Genomic DNA, 19,365 nt, shown 5'->3' on the forward strand with positions numbered 1-19,365 from the left:
CTGTATAGCGAAATTTCCGCCCATACTCACCTTAAGCCCACCCGATCCTCTCCAGATCTTTGGGTATGACAGACTCCCCCTCTCCACTCCCCCCTCCTCGCCCCCCTCTTGGCCAGGGATAGTTAAATCAGCGCCATTGATAGATAGCTGGAGAAATCAAGCACATCTGATGCTTTCCTTCACTGGTTTTACCCATCACCTGAATGCCATGAGTTCTTCATGCAGTCCACGTCATGAACAAAACTTCCCTCCAATCGATGTTGCATTTGGGAGAAGCATACCTACCAACGTTGACTGGTTGTGGTCCGCAGATCACATTGACCGCTTCCGTTGATCGAATCACCTTCGACTTGACGGCTCAGTTTCTATGACAATCATAGTGAATAGAGGAAATATATTTCCCCAATAGCATCAGGGCCACCGCCGGTATACTCGACATTCCCACTGATGTCATAAAAATAGACGTGGGCAACAGTCGCATTGCGTCGTTTCCCCTCTCATCTCGGTGATGTCGACCTCCCGCTCGACACACCTCATCTTCTTATCGACATCATAAATTATCTCATAGATCATGGCATTCTCCTTTTTCTTGGGGTCAAAGGCACTCCTGCCGACGGTTTGCCACTGGGGGGGGGGGGACTGAGATTCGTAGATCCCAAAACGATTATCATCATTGCTCTCCGGCTCTCGGGTACTCACGGGTCTGTAAAAGCAGCATCCTGAGTGACATTGCTGCCCAGTATCCCCCCTCTCTCCACCCCGTCCATGGGAAATGTGATGAAGGTCCTAGGCGCCTGAGACAGAACAAGCCGGTTCATGAGCAAGTCTCCAGCAGCTGACCTGTACTGTAGAGACCTGATAGAACACTAGTGGTGTTCGTGATCGTGGACCTTGAAAGTTCCAAAAAAGATGATTGGCCAGCAAACTTCTGTATCCTTAGGGACGGTCCGGGTGGGTCTCAGCCGTCCAGTTTGAGTTTTTGGAATATTTTAATTTTGGTGAAAAAAAAAATCCAAATAAATCAGTAACCGATTGAGGGGCTTCCTGTTCGGGTCCAGGAATATTCTTTCTAGGTCTCTTGAAAGCCGAAGTGATCATATTCCCGATAAGGTGTAATTCGTTATTTCCAGTTAGGGAGGCGGAAGTGTCGAGACAGTCCAGTGGAGAGAAGGAGGGTCGCTAAGCTCCCACTCCTACAATGGATCCGCCCTCTTCGATAAAAATCCACTTTTGTGCAGCCGGGTCTCCACCAGCATTACAGATATAACAATGAAAAGCACATCTGCTCGGACGAACTATCAGGGCTGCCTCCCCAAAAGGAAGCCTCCATTAATCGTTCCCGAATATTTCTTCTTTTATTCTTTTATTCGTTTTCCCTTTTTTTTTTCTTCCCTCGGGACCCGAAAAAAAAAACGGAAAAAAAAGAATTACAAGATGGGTGGATAGATTGTGGAGCCTGATTCATCGAGTATGTGGCAAGGGACTGCTTTTCTTTGTATAGAGCGTGATCTTCCCCCTCGATATATGGACAGTCAAAAGCTGGACAGCCCGAGTCTTTTGCTTTATATAAGTCTCATCAGCACCAGAAGTTTCATTGTTCTTGAGATCATATCTTTTCCGTTTCACATATCCTTACTACTCCATCCTCCCTTCATCCAAGACCACATTGCATTCCACGTGGAAAAGGCGCAGCATCACTTCGTATCAACCTGCACAGATCAGACCGGACTCGGACTCATTTGAAACCCTTCACTCAGTCATTGCCTTTGTCAGAAGCCTGACTTTGACCTACATTTTTTTTTTTACTCTTTTTGACTTTTGCATGCGTCGCAAAGACATTGCTTTTCGAAAGGACTTGCTGCAGGCGCATTCCTTCTTCTTCTTCTTACTCTTCGATCATCTCGACGCACACTGATCCTTCATTTCATCTCAAGTATCGCCCCCTCGCAATCAATCATCATGCTGCGAGTCATTCGAAAGGCTATCAGCTTTCCTCATAAGTCCAAGGTGGTTGACAAGGACCCGTCGTCAGAGGTCCCTCAGTCCAACGTCCTGTCCAAACCGATTTCGAGCCCTCCCATCACAGCTCCTTTGCCCATCTCACGAGAGGCTTGCCAGAACAAGACTAAATCCCATTCCAATAACTCCTCGCTCTCCATTTCATCAACAAGACCAAGAACCCATGCCACTTGTGCATCGTCTTGCGGCAGCTCTTTTGCAGATTCAGCCCTGGCCTCCTCATCAGGCACCAGTGATCACACCTCCGTGACTTCCGGCACCCATAGCAACGCTGGGGAGAAGGCCTCTGCCCGCAATAGCCTCTCCATTATCCCTGGCTTGCTGCTGAATAGCAAACCAATCTCACCACCAATTTCGTTCAATGGCTATGGCTCGTTTGGGGGCCGGTTCGCTCCCGAATCCATCATGGGATTCCTCGACGAGTTGACATCTGCCTTTGAGGCGGCTATCTCGGACGCTTCTTTCTGGAAAGAGTTTGAGAGCTTTGAACGGACTCGCAACTCGCCGCTTCAATTGGCCAGCCATCTCACGAACTTGGCCGGGGGGGCCAACATCTGGCTCAAGCGCGAAGATCTCAATGAATACGGCAGTCATAAGACCCGTAACATCGTTGGCCAATTGTTGCTGGCTCGCAGAATGGGCCGTGCAGAGGTGGTCACAGATTGTGCCTCGGCCAAGCATGGCAGCTTCACAGCGGCAATGTGCGCACGATTGAATCTGCGGTGTGTAGTGGTTATGGGTGCAGATGACGCACAGTCGCAGCGAGAAGATGTTCTCGAGATGAAGATGTTGGGCGCCAAGATCCTTACCGCACGAACCCCATCCGGTATGGGCTCGCTGCGCGCCGCAATCACAGAGGCTCTCCGCTATGCAGTCTGTAACCACGAGACCGCATACTATCTCATGGGTGGGCCCGTGGGCCCTACCCCGATCCCAACCTTAACACGCACCTTCCAGCAACTCATCGGTGAGGAGGTCGCTGCTCAGATGCACCAAACGGCCGGGTGTCAGCCAGATGCCCTTGTTGCCGCCGTTGGCAGCGGTGCAGGGGCAGTTGGCCTATTCCGACCGTTCCTTCACAACCCGGCCATTCGCCTGGTGGGGGTCGAGAGTGCAGGAGCTGCCACGCTGACCGAGGGCTCCATGGGCGTCCTCCAGGGTGCGCGGACCTTGATGTTGCAGAACGACGACGGACAAATCCTCGACTCCCACTCAGTCTCACCTGACATGAACCTCTCAACGGTGGGGCCTGAGCTGGCTTATTGGAAGGAAAGTGGCCGCGTTCGAATTCGGACCGCCACGGACGCGGAAGCCCTGGATGGATTCAAAACCCTTCAGCATCATGAAGGGGTCTTGTCCGGACTGGACTCGAGTCACGCTGTGCAGAAAGCCCTTGATCTCGCGAAAGAGATGGGACCGGGCAAGAACCTCGTGTTATTGGTCACGGGATGTGACGCGATCGACATGCGTGCTGCAAGCTTTTGACGAGTTGGGTGATTGCGTTTTTGAATGGCATTCACCGTTGCAGTACTCGGTCGGGGTAACAATCCTCTTGACTAAGGACCGAGAATGAGTGACGACAGGATGAGTTTGAGTACACAATGTATAGTGTACATTCTACCGTATACACCGTCAAGGGCACGGGACTCGATTGCCACCAGGCGAAAGGGTCGACGTGTTCACCGAGATACCCGGTTTTATTGTTTGCTCTTTTGTGTGTTGTTCTTTTCAAGCACTTTTGTTTTTGTTTCATTTTGGGTGGCGTTCGACTTGCTTTGTTTTAGCTGTGCGTCAATACCCCTGGGGACTCTTGGTTAATCACCATGGTCAAGAATGCAAATAATTCCGGATAGTTCTACACAAATTGTTTTGGCTGGTGATACTCGTAAAGGGTTGTATGTCGACTGGAAACTGCGAAAAGTAGTGTCATCGAAAGTAGTAAACCTGGTAACTAAATTCTTACCTGTGCAGTAGCAGTTTGACTGGTACATGCTGTTTCCTAGGAAAGCTATGTACCATTTAGGCTCCATGGGAGATTCGATGTTCTTTGAAATCGTTCAAGGGACTGCTGTGTACGTACGCATAGTGATGGGGGTTTTCAAGGCAGACGCATCGCCCGGAGGCTCTAAATTAATAGCAGTCATTGCTTCTATGAGCCCATGGTAGTCTTCGCCTCCTGGAAAAGTGGGTAGTGACAGGCCCAGATTTAATTTCAGTATTCATCAGAGACATGATTCATGTTTGAAAACATAGGTAGTAATCGTCGCAGTCCCGGCTGCTCTCTCATCCTTTCAAAATATCATCACACTTGTGCCCAAAGGCTTAATCCTCGTGCGTCACAGACATATCCAACACTTCCACCCGTCCCCGACCGCGTGTTTCGCTGCCAATAAAGTCGTTAAGACCCTTGAAAGCCCCAGGCTCAGCAAAGCCCACCACCTCCCACTCGTCACCGCTCATTTCCTGCGACTCGATCGCCTCAATGTAGTTGAGAATTTTGTCTTTGACTGTCCCGACAGCAGTGGGCGCGGCTTCACTTCCTGACACGCCAGCCTCGTCATCGGAGTCGTCTCGCTTGGTCTTCTTGTTCCCCTTTCCTCCCTTCTTGTTTCCTTTTGCGGGTGGTTTCCCTTCCTTTGCAGCTGTTGCAGCGGGACCAGCCTTGACGGACTGTTTCAACAGAGACACAGGACAAGTCACGCGTAGACGCATCCGGGCTCGCATCACCGGGATGGGTTGCCATGCGATCAGCGCCTTCATTGCATCCAATGCCTGGCTCTTCGCCGATCGGTTGGAAGACACTCCAGTCCACATGGGCTTTTTGGGTAGCTCGTCTCCAGCTCCATTTGTCTCCCCATTTTGTTGTTGCTGCTGCTGTTGTTGTTGTTGTTGACCGCTGGCAGAGAGTAACTGATCTAAAGCTTTTGAGATCATTCCAGATGTATAGACTCGCTTGGTGTTCGGATCAACAAGCCTCCCAGACACTATGTCCAAGACTTCCTTCTCAACACGTTCCAGTGCTTCTTTCCGCTCCCGCTCGCCGACTTGCACCTCGCCCTTGCGAAGAATTTCCTGCAGAATCTCATCTCGGGGTGTGTCGGCACCGAATGCTTTCGCTAGCTCGGCGGAGGGAGCAGTCTGAGCTTTGGAAACGGAAAGGAAGACGGTGGGTACTTGAAGGACATTGTCGAGATCTTTTTCGGCGCCCGATCGAAATTCGAGCAACTTGTTCTTGTAGCAGGCGAGTTCGAATCGCTTTTTGCCTACAGACATGGGTGAGTCTCAACAGTCTGCCAGTGATATAGCCTCTTCGGAGGCGACTCACCTTTTTTTAAGCGAACTACAGACACATTCGTGAATTTGATCTGGTTGGATGGTTGATTGATAGGCATGTTGAACCCAGGACAAGGTGTGAATAAATTTGTTGGAAGTTCAATGGGAGAAGACTTCTGAGCGCGCCGCGATATTGGTGAGGCTATTGACGTCAGAGCTTTGCGATGGGCACGGCTTTTTTTTTGGTAGACTAATAGGGTGATGTATGTTCCGAGTAGTGTCAAATGGCTATCAACTTTTTCCAAAACGGTCCCTCGTAGCCCCTCATGGCAGGCATTTTTCCGGATTGGGTCTAAGCCCGTCGTTACTGATGAGTCAGCAGATTTTTTCACTCCGCTTCCATAATAGGAAGGTTCCATTCTCCCCACATGACTCAGCGAGTCACGAGTTCAGCCTGGGACTGGCTTATCGGGCGGAGACTCCTCACCCGGCGTCATTGCTTCCAGGGTTCCAGCTTTCCCCCCCAACCACTTTTGCTTCCCCATACCTCCTCCCCGAGCACAGGTACAGGCTTCAGTTCTGTGTTGTGCTTTATCTTCTACACTGAATTTCGATCATCCCGATCCTGTAAGTTAGAGATGGATTCTCACTTCTCTCTTTCTCACTCTCTCATTCAGTCATTATATCATCACTTCATCATCTGATCCGTTACTGATAAGAGTTGCCGCTTGGCCACGCAGGTACCCGTTTCCATCAACACGTCCCTGACATCCTCGTTACAGTCATCAGCTCAAAGCTCAAGAAGTCATCATGAGACTTTTGCCAGCAACATTGCTGGTGGGAGCCGCTTCGGCTGCGGCTCCACCTCTCCAGCAGGTGATGGGCGTTCACCGTGAGCACGCTGAGGGCCTGGCCAAGCAGGGTTCGAACATCATCGAGGACTGGGCCAAGGCAGGCTCAAACGTCCTCGAGGACTGGGCCAAGAAGGGCGCAGATGCCATCTCAGAGCCAATGGAGAAGCTCAAGAAGGAGTTTAGCTCTCTTTCGGATGAGGCCCGTGGTCTTTGGGAGGAGGTTGCTCACCAGTTTCCCAACACCATGGACCATGCCCCAATGTTGTCTCTGCCCAAGAAGCACACCCGTCGTCCTGATTCTCACTGGGACCACGTGGTGCGTGGAAAGGAGGTGCAAGATATTTGGGTCTCTGGTGCCGATGGCCAGAAAGAACGCGAGATTGGTGGTAAGCTTGAGTCTTACGACCTCCGCGTGAAGAAGGTGGATCCCAGCGCCCTCGGTGTGGATCCCAACGTCAAGCAGTACAGTGGATATCTTGATGATAACGAGAACGATAAGCACCTGTTCTACTGTAAGATGGACTCGCTCCTTGAATTCGCTCACACATCATGCTGACCAAACAAAAACAAAGGGTTCTTCGAATCTCGTAATGACCCGAAGAATGACCCCGTCGTTCTCTGGTTGAACGGTGGCCCTGGTTGTTCTTCACTGACCGGCCTGTTCATGGAGCTTGGACCCAGCTCCGTCAACAGCAAGCTAGAGCTCGTCTATAACGATTACTCTTGGAACTCCAACGCCTCCGTGATCTTCCTTGACCAGCCCGTGAACGTTGGATACTCCTACAGTGGCAGCAGTGTGAGCGACACGGTCGCTGCCGGCAAGGACATCTATGCTTTGATGTCTCTGTTCTTCAAGCAGTTCCCCGAGTACGCTAAGCAGGACTTCCACATTGCTGGCGAGTCTTACGCTGGCCACTACATTCCTGTCTTCGCTTCGGAAATCCTCTCTCACAAGAACCGCAACATCAACCTCAAGTCGGTGCTGATCGGCAATGGTTTGACCGATGGCCTGACTCAGTACGAATACTACCGTCCCATGGCTTGTGGTGATGGTGGCTACCCGGCTGTTCTCGACGAGGCTTCCTGCCAGTCAATGGACAATGCCCTGCCTCGCTGTCTTTCCATGATCAAGTCCTGCTACGACAGTGAGAGTGCCTGGGTGTGCGTTCCCGCTTCCATTTACTGCAACAATGCTCTCCTTGCCCCCTACCAGCGAACTGGCCAGAACGTCTATGATGTTCGTGGCAAGTGCGAGGACTCTTCCAACCTGTGCTACAAGGGCATGGGTTACGTCTCTCAGTACCTCAACCAAGCTAAGGTTATCGAGGCCCTTGGTGCTGAGGTTGATGGCTACGACTCTTGCAACTTTGACATCAACCGTAACCTCCTCTTCCACGGTGACTGGATGAAGCCTTACCACCGTCTCGTTCCCGGTCTCATCGAGCAGATTCCTGTCCTCATCTATGCCGGTGACGCAGACTTCATCTGCAACTGGCTCGGCAACAAGGCCTGGACCGAGGCTCTTGAGTGGCCTGGCCAGAAGGAGTTCGCTAAGAAGGAACTGAAGGACCTTGCCATTCAGCAGAATGAGCACGTTGGCAAGAAGATCGGTCAGATCAAGTCTCACGGTAACTTCACCTTCATGCGTCTGTACGGTGGTGGCCACATGGTTCCCATGGACCAGCCCGAGGCCAGTCTGGAATTCTTCAACCGCTGGCTCGGCGGTGAGTGGTTCTAGAATGCTTCACCAGTATAGCTGCACGATCCCCATGTCTTTCCAACTCAATTCTAGCGGACGTGCTCGTAGGGATCAGAAGACCATCGAATGGTTCCTAGATGGATTGGCGTGAATCACTCTCGCAATGTGCCTGTTTTTAGATTCAGATGCTCGTTTTTGATTAGTCCATGTCCATATACGAAGAATTGCTTTCGTTCTCCAGGTGCTGCCTTCCCAACCCGTAGGTCGTCGGTAGCTGGGAGATTCATGTATTTCAAGTACAGAGTAGGTCCAAATCTCATGTGAAGGGCCATTGTTATTAAGGTTGGAATGTGGTATACGAATACGTTGCCGCGAGAAACCTCAACTCACTTTGGGAGGTTTTGATTAGACAGTAGGGTATGGGTAATCAGACCGAGGATACTAAATCCAAACAGTTGGAGCCAACACACTGAAATGCTAGGTTCCGAGACGACGATGATATACGTATCCATGTCCAGGAGCCCCCGACTTTCGCCTTCCTCATCTCCGCCCTATTTGATACTGGGCTTCGATTTCCCTCGTAGGTCTGGCGGGCAGCTTGGTCAGAGAGGCATACTCTAAAGCCCTCAACCCACACGTGAAATACTGTGGACTTGTTGAGTGTGGGACGAGGGCTACTTCCACTCTCATGGGGGAAAACATTGAAGCATGGAGTACATATTGAATGGATTTGTCAAAGGTGACGACTGGCCTTGGAACAACCGAGACCAGCTGACTGTAGCAAATTGATACGACCGGACTTTCCAAAGTCTACCAAGGCTACTTCCATATACAGCTGCATCTACGTGATTTCATGACCCTTCCTAGGCCATTTTAATGCGTAAAAAGCACAGCGTTTGGTTCATTTCAAATTGGTATGATTCATTTTCATTTTTGGGACCAGCGTCACACCCAGTCCAGCGGGGAAAAGATCCCACGGATGCCCATAGAAACACACCGACGATAAAGGAATCCCTCCATAAACCCCCAGAAAATAGACGAGACGAGTAGTTTAGCCCTTCTTCTTGCTGACACCGACGGTGCGACCACGGCGGCCAGTGGTCTTGGTGTGCTGACCACGGACACGGAGGCCCCAGTAGTGACGGAGACCACGGTGGGAACGGATCTTCTTCAGGCGCTCGAGGTCCTCACGGAGCTTGCTGTCGAGACCGTTGGAGACAACCTGGGTGTCCTTGCCGTCGACGATGTCGCGCTGTCTGTTCAGGAACCACGAGGGGATCTTGTACTGGGTGGGGGTCTGGAGGATGGTGACGATGCGCTCAAGCTCTTCGGTGGTAAGCTCACCAGCACTATTAGATATCAAGTTAGTAAATCTGCCTGACATTTGTGTCTCAAGGACCCTGCAAGCAGGCAAAAGCATATCTGCAACGCCCTGAAGTGTCTGAAGTTGTTCGTCTCGATGAATTCGTGAGATACTGCATGTGTCGTCGAGATGGTTGATCAATTCCCTCAAAAAAAATCATGACCGATGGTTGATGGTGAGTAATCCGGCGTGAGAAGAAAGATCCATCCGATTTTGCATGTTCATATTCGCGTGTTCATGACCGATAAAACGATTAAAAGACACTTGCGGGCGGTGCAGATTTTTGCTCGATGGATTGTGCGGGTTGACATACCGCTTGTTGAGGTCGACATCGGCCTTCTTGCAGACCAAGTTGGAGTAGCGGCGACCGACACCCTTGATCTGGGTCAGGGCGTACATGATCTTCTGCTTACCCTCAACATTGGTGTTGAGGAGACGCAGAATGTACTGGAAGTTCGTCTTCTCGCCGGACACGAGCGCTATAGGACAGGCGATGATATGTTAGCTTATGATTTGTGATCGAACTGCCTCGTTTTCGGCAACGCTGATTGTTTCATAATTTCGCAGTGTTGAATGGTCGAAACTGGCGTAGAAGAGGGCAACGTACACATGATGGGCGATGGGCGCGCGTATCGCGATGTGTTGTCGACGAGAGGAATGGAGAGGAGGAAGACTCGAGTGACTTTTGCTGCCGTTGTGGGATCGGGTAATTGGGGCGCTAACCCCTTATGGAAAAGTCTGTGGTGAGGGCTCGCTTGATCGGGGCACTAGTCCGCTTACGGATGACGGGGTCATGTGCCACAATTACTCTGGCTCTCGAGTCTTTTTTTTAAGTTTTTTTTGTTGGTCGAATTTTTCTTCGAGCTTGAGGTTCATCACCTGACTTGCATCCAATTTTAGGCACTTGGTTTCAAGAAAAAGGCAGCAAGGCACAAGTCCGCCACAATTATCTGTACCACTCCACAGGTACACCTGCCAAGTCGCCCTGGGAGCATTGCAAGGAAACAAGACCATGTCGACGATTACCTGAACAAATGAATTGTGTCTCGATTCCTGGGTGTCTTTGAGAGTCGAGATCTCTCTTTCTTTCGGTGCTCCTGTAATGTTGCCTCACTAGCTGTCCCTGTCAACATCATCATATGGTCGTCGTTCCTCTCCAGCTGGCAAACATGCTTCGAGTCAACGATTCCTGGAATACATCAACATCCCTTTCAAAGTTACTTCTTTGCCTCAAAGGCGTGCTGGAGGCTCGTCCAATTTTACTTGGCCGTAAATAATCTTGTCTTTCTTTGGAGTGTTTGGGAAATGAAGATGCGTCTTTGATGCTGCAACAGCCTCTTTGTTTGCAAACCAGCGCGGCCTCGTCTTTTTGTAATAGAAGCGGCAACCGCTGCATCTTTCATGCTTGCAGTCTTCAAGCTCTTTAGAGACCTGTGCTTGGTAATGGGCATGCTCATTGTTTACCAATGCTCACGCCATGGCTTTCATTGTCCTACTCGATCTTAGCCTGCGATTGCATGGCGATCGTGCTTCCGATCTCGAGTTAGTAATGGGTTAGCATGTCCTTGGAAGATAACAGTGGTCCTACAATCCATTGTTGTCGGTATTCAGAGACAATGACAGCCTAAACAAAGCCCACTGCGTAGTACGTCAAGAATTCTGCATGGAAGCTCACTCGATTGTTTTGCTGCAATCAAAGGCAGGCAAATCTTTGCGAACAAGAGACTTGAAGGTACGGAATTTCGACTCGAAGCCATACTATTTAACCCTACGGAGTGGTCCTTCAATTCTCCTCGATCCATCCACATTTACTTCCAATTCAGACTCCAGTCTATTTCGAAGCATTTCCATTCTATTTGCTCATCTCGATCCGAACTAAAAAACAACTCTTTCTCTCGTCGGGAAGACCCGTTCATCAAGCTCGTTCTCAGTTCAGCACGATTTCCCTCACAAAAGACTCAGTGACACATACGTTCACGCCGCGCCTTTTCCCAACCTGACTTACAGGTCATCTCGAGGCTATGGCATCCTCTGTTCATCCCCCGATCCCCGAGGAGCGGGTGTCCAAGTATGACTTGACTGCGCTACCCGATCCCCCGGATGATTACACGTTCCTCAACAGGACATTCAAGCAACATAAAACCAAAATCAACTATTTCCATTTGTCAGGGCTGCAACAAATTGCCAAACACTTTCTTTGGGGCTATTGGTTTGGTAATGTGTCGAAAGCCTCGATCACGAGGGCGATTGCCAAGGTCAACTACTACATGCGCCCCGAACACCAGGTTCAGTCCGAAGAGCAGTTGATGGATTTCCAGCGTGACGGCGGTCCTCGCCTACTCCGGTATACGATCAAACCGACTCCCATTCCAGTCAGCCGTCACTGGCCTTTCTTGTTGAGCGAGGACGATATACGGCAGCTGGGAACCGAACATTATAGCCGTCCAGCAGACGCACCACCCGATGTTTCGGATGCTTGGCTGTTTCAATTCTTACTGCCATCCAGATCTTTGGGAGTGCCAATTCCAGCGACGAACCAAATTGTGTCGGCCACTGACACTCATCTCACGTCGGAGTTACCGGGGCCGAGCCAGGAAGTCGGCGTTTACTCGTCGAATTTTGACCCTGTTCCAGTTCGCGAGGCCATTGAAAAGGCGCTCATCAAATTATGCTACAAGGACCTCGAGAGACATTCTCATGCGCCGAGTATGGAACCGGTCGCTACCAGAGTTGCCTCGTCATTCCATGATCTGCGAATCGTTCAGGTAGGTGCTCATCCGACAGTGTCTGACGTCCGATTGAATCCCGCCACCTATGCATTCGACCCCATGGGCCGTACCTACCCATACCGTGGGCGTGGACCAATTTGGGCGGATGGCTCTTGCGCTATTGACAGTACTATTGTGCTGGGTATGCTGACCATGGCGGGCTGTACTAATGTAGACCGAGCTGATGGCGCTGAAGAAGCCTTTACCGTCCTTGAGAAGGCTTTCATTCAAGCAACCAACATGAACTGGGACGCCATTGAGCCTGCGCTTTCCATCGAGCTCAGGCATGCTTATTTCAACCTCCTCTGTGAGCACAACGAATATATCCGACGGGGTCAACTGGTTCCAATGTGGACCGTCTGGGCAGAGTCCACCAGAAGCTTTGCGCAATTTCGATTGCGCTGGATCGATCGTCCCGCGGGACCATGTACGCAATGCGGGCACGTGGAAACCAATTGCATTCCGCACCGCTCAACTGGTTTGACACCACTCTACCGGTTTGGCGATGAGCGTGGTGTCACAATGTCGAGCTTGCTCAGGCGTACGTGGGGACCGCATTTGAGAGTTGTCTCTTGCGAAGCCTGTGGTACGATCGCAGGGCCGCAAAGGCTGAACTTCTTGACTGGGCTCCCCTCTCGTCTGGTGGTATCCACCGGGCAAGGAATGAAGGTGCTCAATCATACCGAGGATCAACAGATCCAATATGTTGATATTAACCACCAAGTGAAAAGCGCTCGCTTCCGCTGGCTCGGAGGGGCATACTATTTCTCTGACCATATCCGAGTCTACTGGAATGACGACGAGCGAGGGGAAACGAAGACGGGCAACATACGCATGTATGATGGCCAAGAGGCAGGAGGCGTGATTGTTGGAGGATTGAGCCCATGGCAAGCAGACGATCGAGTTCCACCGGAATGGGTGGCCAATGGCATTCCAGTCGCAATCTATGAGCGTATCGTTGACCCTACAGAAGACATGTTGATAGCTGCCGCAAACACTGTCAACAACTTGACTCGACTTGTCTCCGAGAAACAACCGGTTCTCTCTTCGCTCACTCCCTGGGCTCCACAAGGTAAATTGGCCCCTTTCCTGCCCTTGGAGCAATTACTTCCTACTACTGGGGAACGATACCAGGAGATACAGCCCGTCTCAGCACCGGAGACGTTCCAGCCGCAGCCGACACAGGAGGACGCGTGGGTGGAGTTTGAGCAACAATTTGGGCTTGAAGACTTGACAAATTTCGACCCAATGAGTATCAACGATCCAATGGGTATCAACGACCCAATGAGTACCAGTTCTATCAACATGATACCTGGTCAGGGAGGTCAGGAGCTGGTACCATTTGATCCCCAGACCGGGGGCTTATTTGAAAACCTAATAGAGAACCCGTATAACTCCATCGAAGGTTGGCGGATGATTCCTGAAAATCAAGTTGCCTCTAACAATGACGCATCAGCTCCCGCCGTCCCTCCCATCAATTCAATGGAGTCAATGGAAGACGCATATTTGGCCCCCGCTGATCCCCTGGCAGAGTACCAGTTCTACGCCACCGGTAGTCTGAGGGCTGACCCGAAAACTATCAGGCGGGTTCAGAGGCTGCCTGGGAAGAGGAAGAGTGGGAAACGAAATCTCAAAGACGAGGAAGAGCAACCAGTCCAGAGGGTGAAGAGGAGGAAGATCATTCGGTGAGTTTGAACACGACACAGTTTTCAGAGTATCCCCTCTACGGTTGAGATTTGGTTGAATCTGTTGTTGGGCTGAAGGTGCCCATGGTTAAGATGTTCCGTTTACGCTTGATTTAAACTGCAGGTAAGTTCTCTTAGTTTTGACTGATTAGATTAGTTTCAAGTTGCCATTGAAGAGAAAGATCAAGTCCAACAATTGCGATCGAGTAAATACTATGTTGATTGTCTAGGAATCGCCCAACGTGGTCCAGTCTCGTCATTCTGCGGATGCTGTGTATAGAAATGTACAGTACAGATGCACAACGTTAAAGTGCGCACTTGTGTAAATTGTACAGTACTCTGGAATATCTCTACCAATGAGAACCATGAGAATCGTAGATTACCAGCACAATTACCGTATGGTAAGGTATTGCAGCAAGCCGTTTCCACAAAGTGGAGACACTCTCCGCTAATACCCCGGACTCTGGGCGCCAGCAAGCAACTTGCTGGACGTGGTGTGTTGAGAGGTACACGGCACGGGGCCCTGGACCAAAGGTCATGCTCCTCTTCCTGTGTCGGGGCTCGGACTTCTCCGTGGCTCTCGCTTACCCCCGATTAATTACCCCTCTCAGCGGTCTTTCTCGCTCCGACTCTCCTTTCATCACCTGGAGCAAGTGCTGCGATCACTCGGCAGTCAAGACAAAAGGGTGCCATGTAGGTATGGTTGTTTCACATGATTTTGGCTCTAGCACTGTGTGGTCGACGGCTACCAATGGTCACTTTCAACTGCTCTTCGACATACTCCAGCCACCCGCTCACATTGTGTCAGACAATGAACATCTTCTCTTGATCTATGGTCTATGTACAAGTCTAAGCTCAGTCTCTACACTGACCGGCCAGGTTTATCAACACGAAAGGGGGAATTTGTCCAGAAACGCAAAAAAGGCAAGGGGAAACAATACGAATATGAGCCAGCCCGTTCACTCTCCTTGGTAAGACACCCAGGAGCGACGAAGCACCATCAATTACAGACGGGCACGAGGCTGGCCCTTGGTTGGACCAGTGGGCACGTTGCTCTTCTTCGGAGCGGACACGTAGCCACCGAGCTGATTGTCGGTGTTGATCACATTGCCCTGAGCGTCACGCTTGATACCGAGCTCCACCAGCTTGGCAAACACCTTGGCAAAGTGATCGAAGAACAGCTCCTTGTCCTCAGCGTATCGCTGGACCCAGGGCAGGAAGCCGGGGTCGGTCTTCAGTGCCATGTCGGTGGGCAGCATCATGAGGGGCTCCTCATCCTCCTCCGCATCCGGATCCTCATACACGAATTGAGTCATTCCTGTGGCCAGCTTGCGTGGCTTCCAGTCGAGTTGCAGCAGAAGCTTGAAGAAAGAGTTGGAGAATCGAGTGGGATTCGTCACCCAGGGACCCTCGAATCCGCTGCGGTCACCGTGGCAGCGACCAAGGTTGTGACCTCCAGCCAACGCAACAATCTCTTGATCATTGAAGCCCATACGGTTGAAAATGAATCGCAAATGATCGGCACCCAGAGCTCCGTCGGGGAGACGCCCCCGGGGAGGCACCTTGGAGTCATCGACCAGGTCGGTTCGGCCCCCCTGCCAGGGAATGTCCGGACCGCCAAGCTCCTTAATCGCGACGACACCCGCCAATGTCCACAAGTCTGAATAGGTGATCCACGGGTGCTTTTCCTTGATCGGCTCGAGGAAAGCACGGCCATGCTGAAGACCAGCGTTAGCCGGGTCGCCACCCTCTGCCTCGTAACGCATGCCGGCGCCGTTCGAGCCGCCGGTGTCGGACTCGGCGTCATATGTACCGGAAGAGTGCCTACATTCGATGAGAAAGACCTCGTTAGCGTTCTTGCTCACAGTCCATGGGTTGGTGTCTGGTCAGGCAGCGGAACCAGACAAGTCTACTCGGTCGTTGACACAACAAACGACCACAAAGCAGAGCAACTCACCATGCTAGGCGCACAAAGACTGGACCTGCGCTACCGTCATCATATCCGGGCTTCTGGAGTTGAGCGGCGATATCCTTTTGGACCGCATCGAAATCACCGTGACGACTCATTCTCGGCCGATAAGACCCAGGGACAAGGTGCAACTGAATGTGATGGTGAATCGAACTCGCTTTGACTGTGATTCGATGCGACTTTGGTTCGCCTTATTATAACGTTGTCAAGGGGGAAGAACGAAAAAATATTGTAAAGAAGACACTTGGGGGGAAACTCGAGGGAAAAAAAAGGGAAGGGTCGTGAATCTGGAGTAAGACTTCCACATGAAGGCCACCCAGTGGATCCACAGGACGAATCAGTCCGCCCATAATTCTCACTCAAAAGTTGCCGAGGTTCTTTGGTCGGTTCATGGGCGCGACAGAATTGCCCATGAGTTTATCGCCGATGCAGCCTGTGGGGGCTTTTTGCCTTTCCCCATCGAATATGTGAGTGATAGCAAGGGATCATCTCATACCTGTGGCGAGGTTTTCCGATGATCGGCTGGCAGGCAACGTATCTCGGACCCTCGATTCACTGTCATCGAGATGGAAAAGAAAAGTATTCTGCGTGGCACGAGGCACGATCAGATTATCGTGCAGAAAGAAGAGGGTGAGGTCATGTCACGTCGCCCGATCAAATGCCGTCGGTCACAGATCTGCTTGCCTCGGATGTTAAAATCTCGGGTCGTTTCACGCGGCTAGCCCGCCCGAGTCGGACTCAGGAGTTTCCATGTAGAATGTTATTCTTATTGCCTCCCCCTGTTTACATTTTGGAGTAGTATTTACATTGAGCGTTATCTTTCGGTCGCTCTCGGTCTAGCCCAGAACTTCTCAACAGACTGACTTATGATTGAACTTCCTCCTGTGATGGTAAATCCTTCAGATGGGCATTTAGACCCAGTTGCTTTGTTTAGCCGCCCTCTAGGGGAAAAAAAAAGAAAAAAGAGAAGTTCCCAATGATAAGGGCTTGCAGTCGAGAGCAGCAATCAAATTGCGATTTACCATACATCCTAACGAGCGCCTGCATCTTCTAGTGTACCTGATCACACCGTTCCATGGCACTGGCAATGGAGGAATGAAAACCGCGTTCATTGCTAGTATTAGAATCTTTGACTAGCTATGGCAATACATTGTTTTCGTTGCCCTCGCCAGCCTCTTTCTTCCCGCTCTTCGTCGCCGCCAACTCCGGATCTTCCTTCTTCTCGTTCCGTGTCGACGATCCTGAGACACTCATGCGATCGAATCGCATGGCCCGGCGGCTCCGCGACTGGCGAAGGAGACCACCGCTCTTCACCCCCTGAAGCTGCGTTTTTAACGCATGAACGCGATTTTCCAGGGACGCGATCCTAGCAGCATATTTCGTGCCCATGGCATCCATTCCACGGGCGAGGTGCACATAGTCCCGCTGCAACTGACGATGCCGCAGCTTGAGGCGGCCAAGCTTTCGTTCCAGACGCTCTTGGGCCTTCTGATTGTTGTGGCCGATAGTTTTGAGGACGGCATCAATCTGTAAGATGTTGTCGTCGCTGAGGATGCCTTTGTCGTGGTAGGACCGCACGGCCAGGAAGGTGGTGACGATATCGTCCGCGAGGGAGTTGATCAGCTTGGTGCGATCGGCATCGCTGTGCATGTGTTGGACCTGTTCGAGACGGAGAGCCGAATAACCAGGTTGGAAATAGGGATTTTGGGCGTGGGCGTCAGATGGACCTGATTTGAAATGTTGCGGGTTTGATTCTGGAAGCGTTCCAGGTCCAGAATCTTCTCGGTCTCTGTCGATGGATTGGGACATTGCGAACGGGATTCGGCCTAGTGAGGGAGATATTCACGGTGAGGCTGTTGACACTAAGGTGAGGTGACGATTTAAAAGAGAGGTTGACGATACCAAGGTGAGTGGAGTTCGAGGATATCAAGGTTGGGTTGATGGTATCAAGGCGATGCTGAGGAAGTGATCACGAACCATAGGTGAGGGAAAGCATCATATAGGGTTGTTTTTGAAGAAAAAAACATGGGCAAGACCTAAGCCATGTGCATGACGCGATGACCCGCCGCTTAGTTTTTTCAAGCAAAGGTGCGATTACTTCTTTCAGAAAAAAAAACGCAAATCCCATTCTTTGAGTCGATCTACCTACAGTACAGATTGGCGCGCAATTTAGCTTCTCAAAGAGATCCCATGCTTCCTAAGGTAGGCTTTATGCTTCATGAAAGCGCTTTGTTTGAGCAGCAGCAGCAGATGATTCAATGCCATACTTGGGCAACGCAGGTTCCATCAGAGTGAAAGCTCCGCTACAATAGCGTCTCCAAGCTCCTTGGTGCCCATTTTTCCTCCTAGATCAGGCGTGCGCAAACCTTTGTCAAGAACCCGTCGGACTGCATCCTCGATTCGCTGCGCCTCGACCTCCATGTTGAGAGAATACCGAAACATGAGAGCAACGCACAGGATCATGGCAATCGGGTTGGCAATGTTTTTGCCAGCAATCCTTGAAGGAGGTCAGCACTGAACACACATTCATCCTTCAGGAACGTGAACACCTACGTTGGGGCCGAGCCATGCGTAGGCTCATAAAGCCCGTACGGCCTGGTCTTGAGAGTCTTGTCACCGGGTAGGCCGTTCAGGCTTGCACTGGGAAGCACTCCAAGGGTCCCGATGATTGACCCTGCCTGGTCGGATATCATATCGCCGAATGTGTTATCTGCGAGGATGACCCCATTCAAAGCTCGTGGATTGGTTGCCAGGATCAATGATGCCGAATCGGCCAGCTGGTGGATCAATTTCAGCTGTGGGTATTCAGCGGCCATTGTTCTCTCGACCACACGACGCCAGAGTCGAGATGATGCCAACACATTTGCTTTGTCTAGTGATATCACTGGCCAGGGAGGACTGTGGCGGAGTGCAACTTCAGCAGCAACACGAGTCACTCGCTGAACCTCTGCTTCTGAATACCCCCACTCATCCATTGCTTCATCGAAGCCAAACATTAGCCAAGGGGATATCCCATCCAGTGCGAACAAAAAGCCAAGTCATACCATACGCTTCCTCTTCGACTTTTCTTCCAAAGTAGGCGCCACCGCAATTCTCTCGTACCACCACGAAATCCACCCCTTTAGTTCCAGTGGCATCCTCTTCCGAATTAAAGAGAATCTCATGGCGAAAGGGGCTGAACTCCTTGGTGATTGATGAGCTAGGAGAGTCTGAAGAGCAGGGCCGTAGATTTGCATAGATGTCCATTGCTTTCCGAAGCTGCAGGAGACCCCCCTCGGGTCCATCGAGCCCACGCCGAGCATTGTCCCATTTAGGGCCTCCAACGGCGGCAAAGAGCACCGCATCTGAGGCCAGTGCTGCTTGCTTAACCTGCTCGGTAACAGGAGTTCCGGAAATGTCAATACTACAGCCTCCAATTAATTCCTCCCGAAGCACAAAGGTATGTTCCGGACTGTCGAATACTTTCAGCACTTTGATGGCCTCGGTCATGACTTCGGGGCCTATCCCATCGCCCGGGAGGACAAGAATGCTGTGACTCTGAGGCATGCTGAAGCTGGACTGTCGGTCTCGGGGATAAATCAAACAAATTGTGTGAGTTGCTGTCCAGGAGAGACTGTCTTGATGTTAAAAGGCCTGAATTAAAACGACTTTATTCAACGTCGGTCTTCAACCGAACAATGCGGGGGCCTCGGGATTTCCCCGATTGGGGCGATGGCCTCGTACAAGGTTGCCCCA

At 51.1% G+C, this 19,365-nt stretch overlaps 8 protein-coding genes across 8 annotated transcripts; 3 read left to right on the forward strand and 5 right to left on the reverse strand.

The window, feature by feature from the left end:
- Positions 1 to 1,959: 1,959 nt before the first annotated feature.
- On the forward strand, positions 1,960 to 3,504 carry POX_a01862 (Tryptophan synthase; the record flags this gene model as incomplete). Its single annotated transcript, XM_050110786.1, has 1 exon — positions 1,960 to 3,504. The coding sequence occupies one exon, from the start codon at positions 1,960 to 1,962 to the stop codon at positions 3,502 to 3,504; it is 1,545 nt and encodes a 514-aa protein (XP_049974554.1).
- Positions 3,505 to 4,341: 837 nt separating this feature from the next.
- Positions 4,342 to 5,411, reverse strand: POX_a01863 (Ribosome maturation protein SDO1; the record flags this gene model as incomplete). The annotated part of the gene is made up of 2 exons (XM_050110787.1): positions 4,342 to 5,282; positions 5,345 to 5,411. 2 exons carry the CDS (start codon positions 5,409 to 5,411, stop codon positions 4,342 to 4,344), a joined length of 1,008 nt encoding a protein of 335 aa, XP_049974555.1.
- A 691-nt stretch (positions 5,412 to 6,102) lies between these two features.
- On the forward strand, positions 6,103 to 7,884 carry POX_a01864 (Carboxypeptidase; the record flags this gene model as incomplete). The annotated part of the gene is made up of 2 exons (XM_050110788.1): positions 6,103 to 6,658; positions 6,719 to 7,884. The coding sequence occupies 2 exons, from the start codon at positions 6,103 to 6,105 to the stop codon at positions 7,882 to 7,884; spliced, it is 1,722 nt and encodes a 573-aa protein (XP_049974556.1).
- Positions 7,885 to 8,896: 1,012 nt separating this feature from the next.
- Positions 8,897 to 9,819, reverse strand: POX_a01865 (40S ribosomal protein S18; the record flags this gene model as incomplete). The annotated part of the gene is made up of 3 exons (XM_050110789.1): positions 8,897 to 9,194; positions 9,522 to 9,687; positions 9,816 to 9,819. 3 exons carry the CDS (start codon positions 9,817 to 9,819, stop codon positions 8,897 to 8,899), a joined length of 468 nt encoding a protein of 155 aa, XP_049974557.1.
- Positions 9,820 to 11,229: 1,410 nt separating this feature from the next.
- On the forward strand, positions 11,230 to 13,665 carry POX_a01866 (uncharacterized protein; the record flags this gene model as incomplete). Its single annotated transcript, XM_050110790.1, has 1 exon — positions 11,230 to 13,665. The coding sequence occupies one exon, from the start codon at positions 11,230 to 11,232 to the stop codon at positions 13,663 to 13,665; it is 2,436 nt and encodes an 811-aa protein (XP_049974558.1).
- A 1,000-nt stretch (positions 13,666 to 14,665) lies between these two features.
- POX_a01867 (putative heme-binding peroxidase) lies at positions 14,666 to 15,728 on the reverse strand (the record flags this gene model as incomplete). Its single annotated transcript, XM_050110791.1, has 2 exons — positions 14,666 to 15,485; positions 15,619 to 15,728. The coding sequence occupies 2 exons, from the start codon at positions 15,726 to 15,728 to the stop codon at positions 14,666 to 14,668; spliced, it is 930 nt and encodes a 309-aa protein (XP_049974559.1).
- Positions 15,729 to 16,767: 1,039 nt separating this feature from the next.
- On the reverse strand, positions 16,768 to 17,439 carry POX_a01868 (uncharacterized protein; the record flags this gene model as incomplete). The annotated part of the gene is made up of 1 exon (XM_050110792.1): positions 16,768 to 17,439. One exon carries the CDS (start codon positions 17,437 to 17,439, stop codon positions 16,768 to 16,770), a length of 672 nt encoding a protein of 223 aa, XP_049974560.1.
- A 477-nt stretch (positions 17,440 to 17,916) lies between these two features.
- On the reverse strand, positions 17,917 to 19,176 carry POX_a01869 (3-isopropylmalate dehydrogenase B; the record flags this gene model as incomplete). The annotated part of the gene is made up of 3 exons (XM_050110793.1): positions 17,917 to 18,127; positions 18,184 to 18,607; positions 18,675 to 19,176. 3 exons carry the CDS (start codon positions 19,174 to 19,176, stop codon positions 17,917 to 17,919), a joined length of 1,137 nt encoding a protein of 378 aa, XP_049974561.1.
- Positions 19,177 to 19,365: the final 189 nt, after the last annotated feature.

The sequence above is a fragment of the Penicillium oxalicum genome, chromosome I (assembly GCF_001723175.1).
Source record: "Penicillium oxalicum strain HP7-1 chromosome I, whole genome shotgun sequence".
NCBI lineage: Eukaryota > Fungi > Ascomycota > Eurotiomycetes > Eurotiales > Aspergillaceae > Penicillium > Penicillium oxalicum.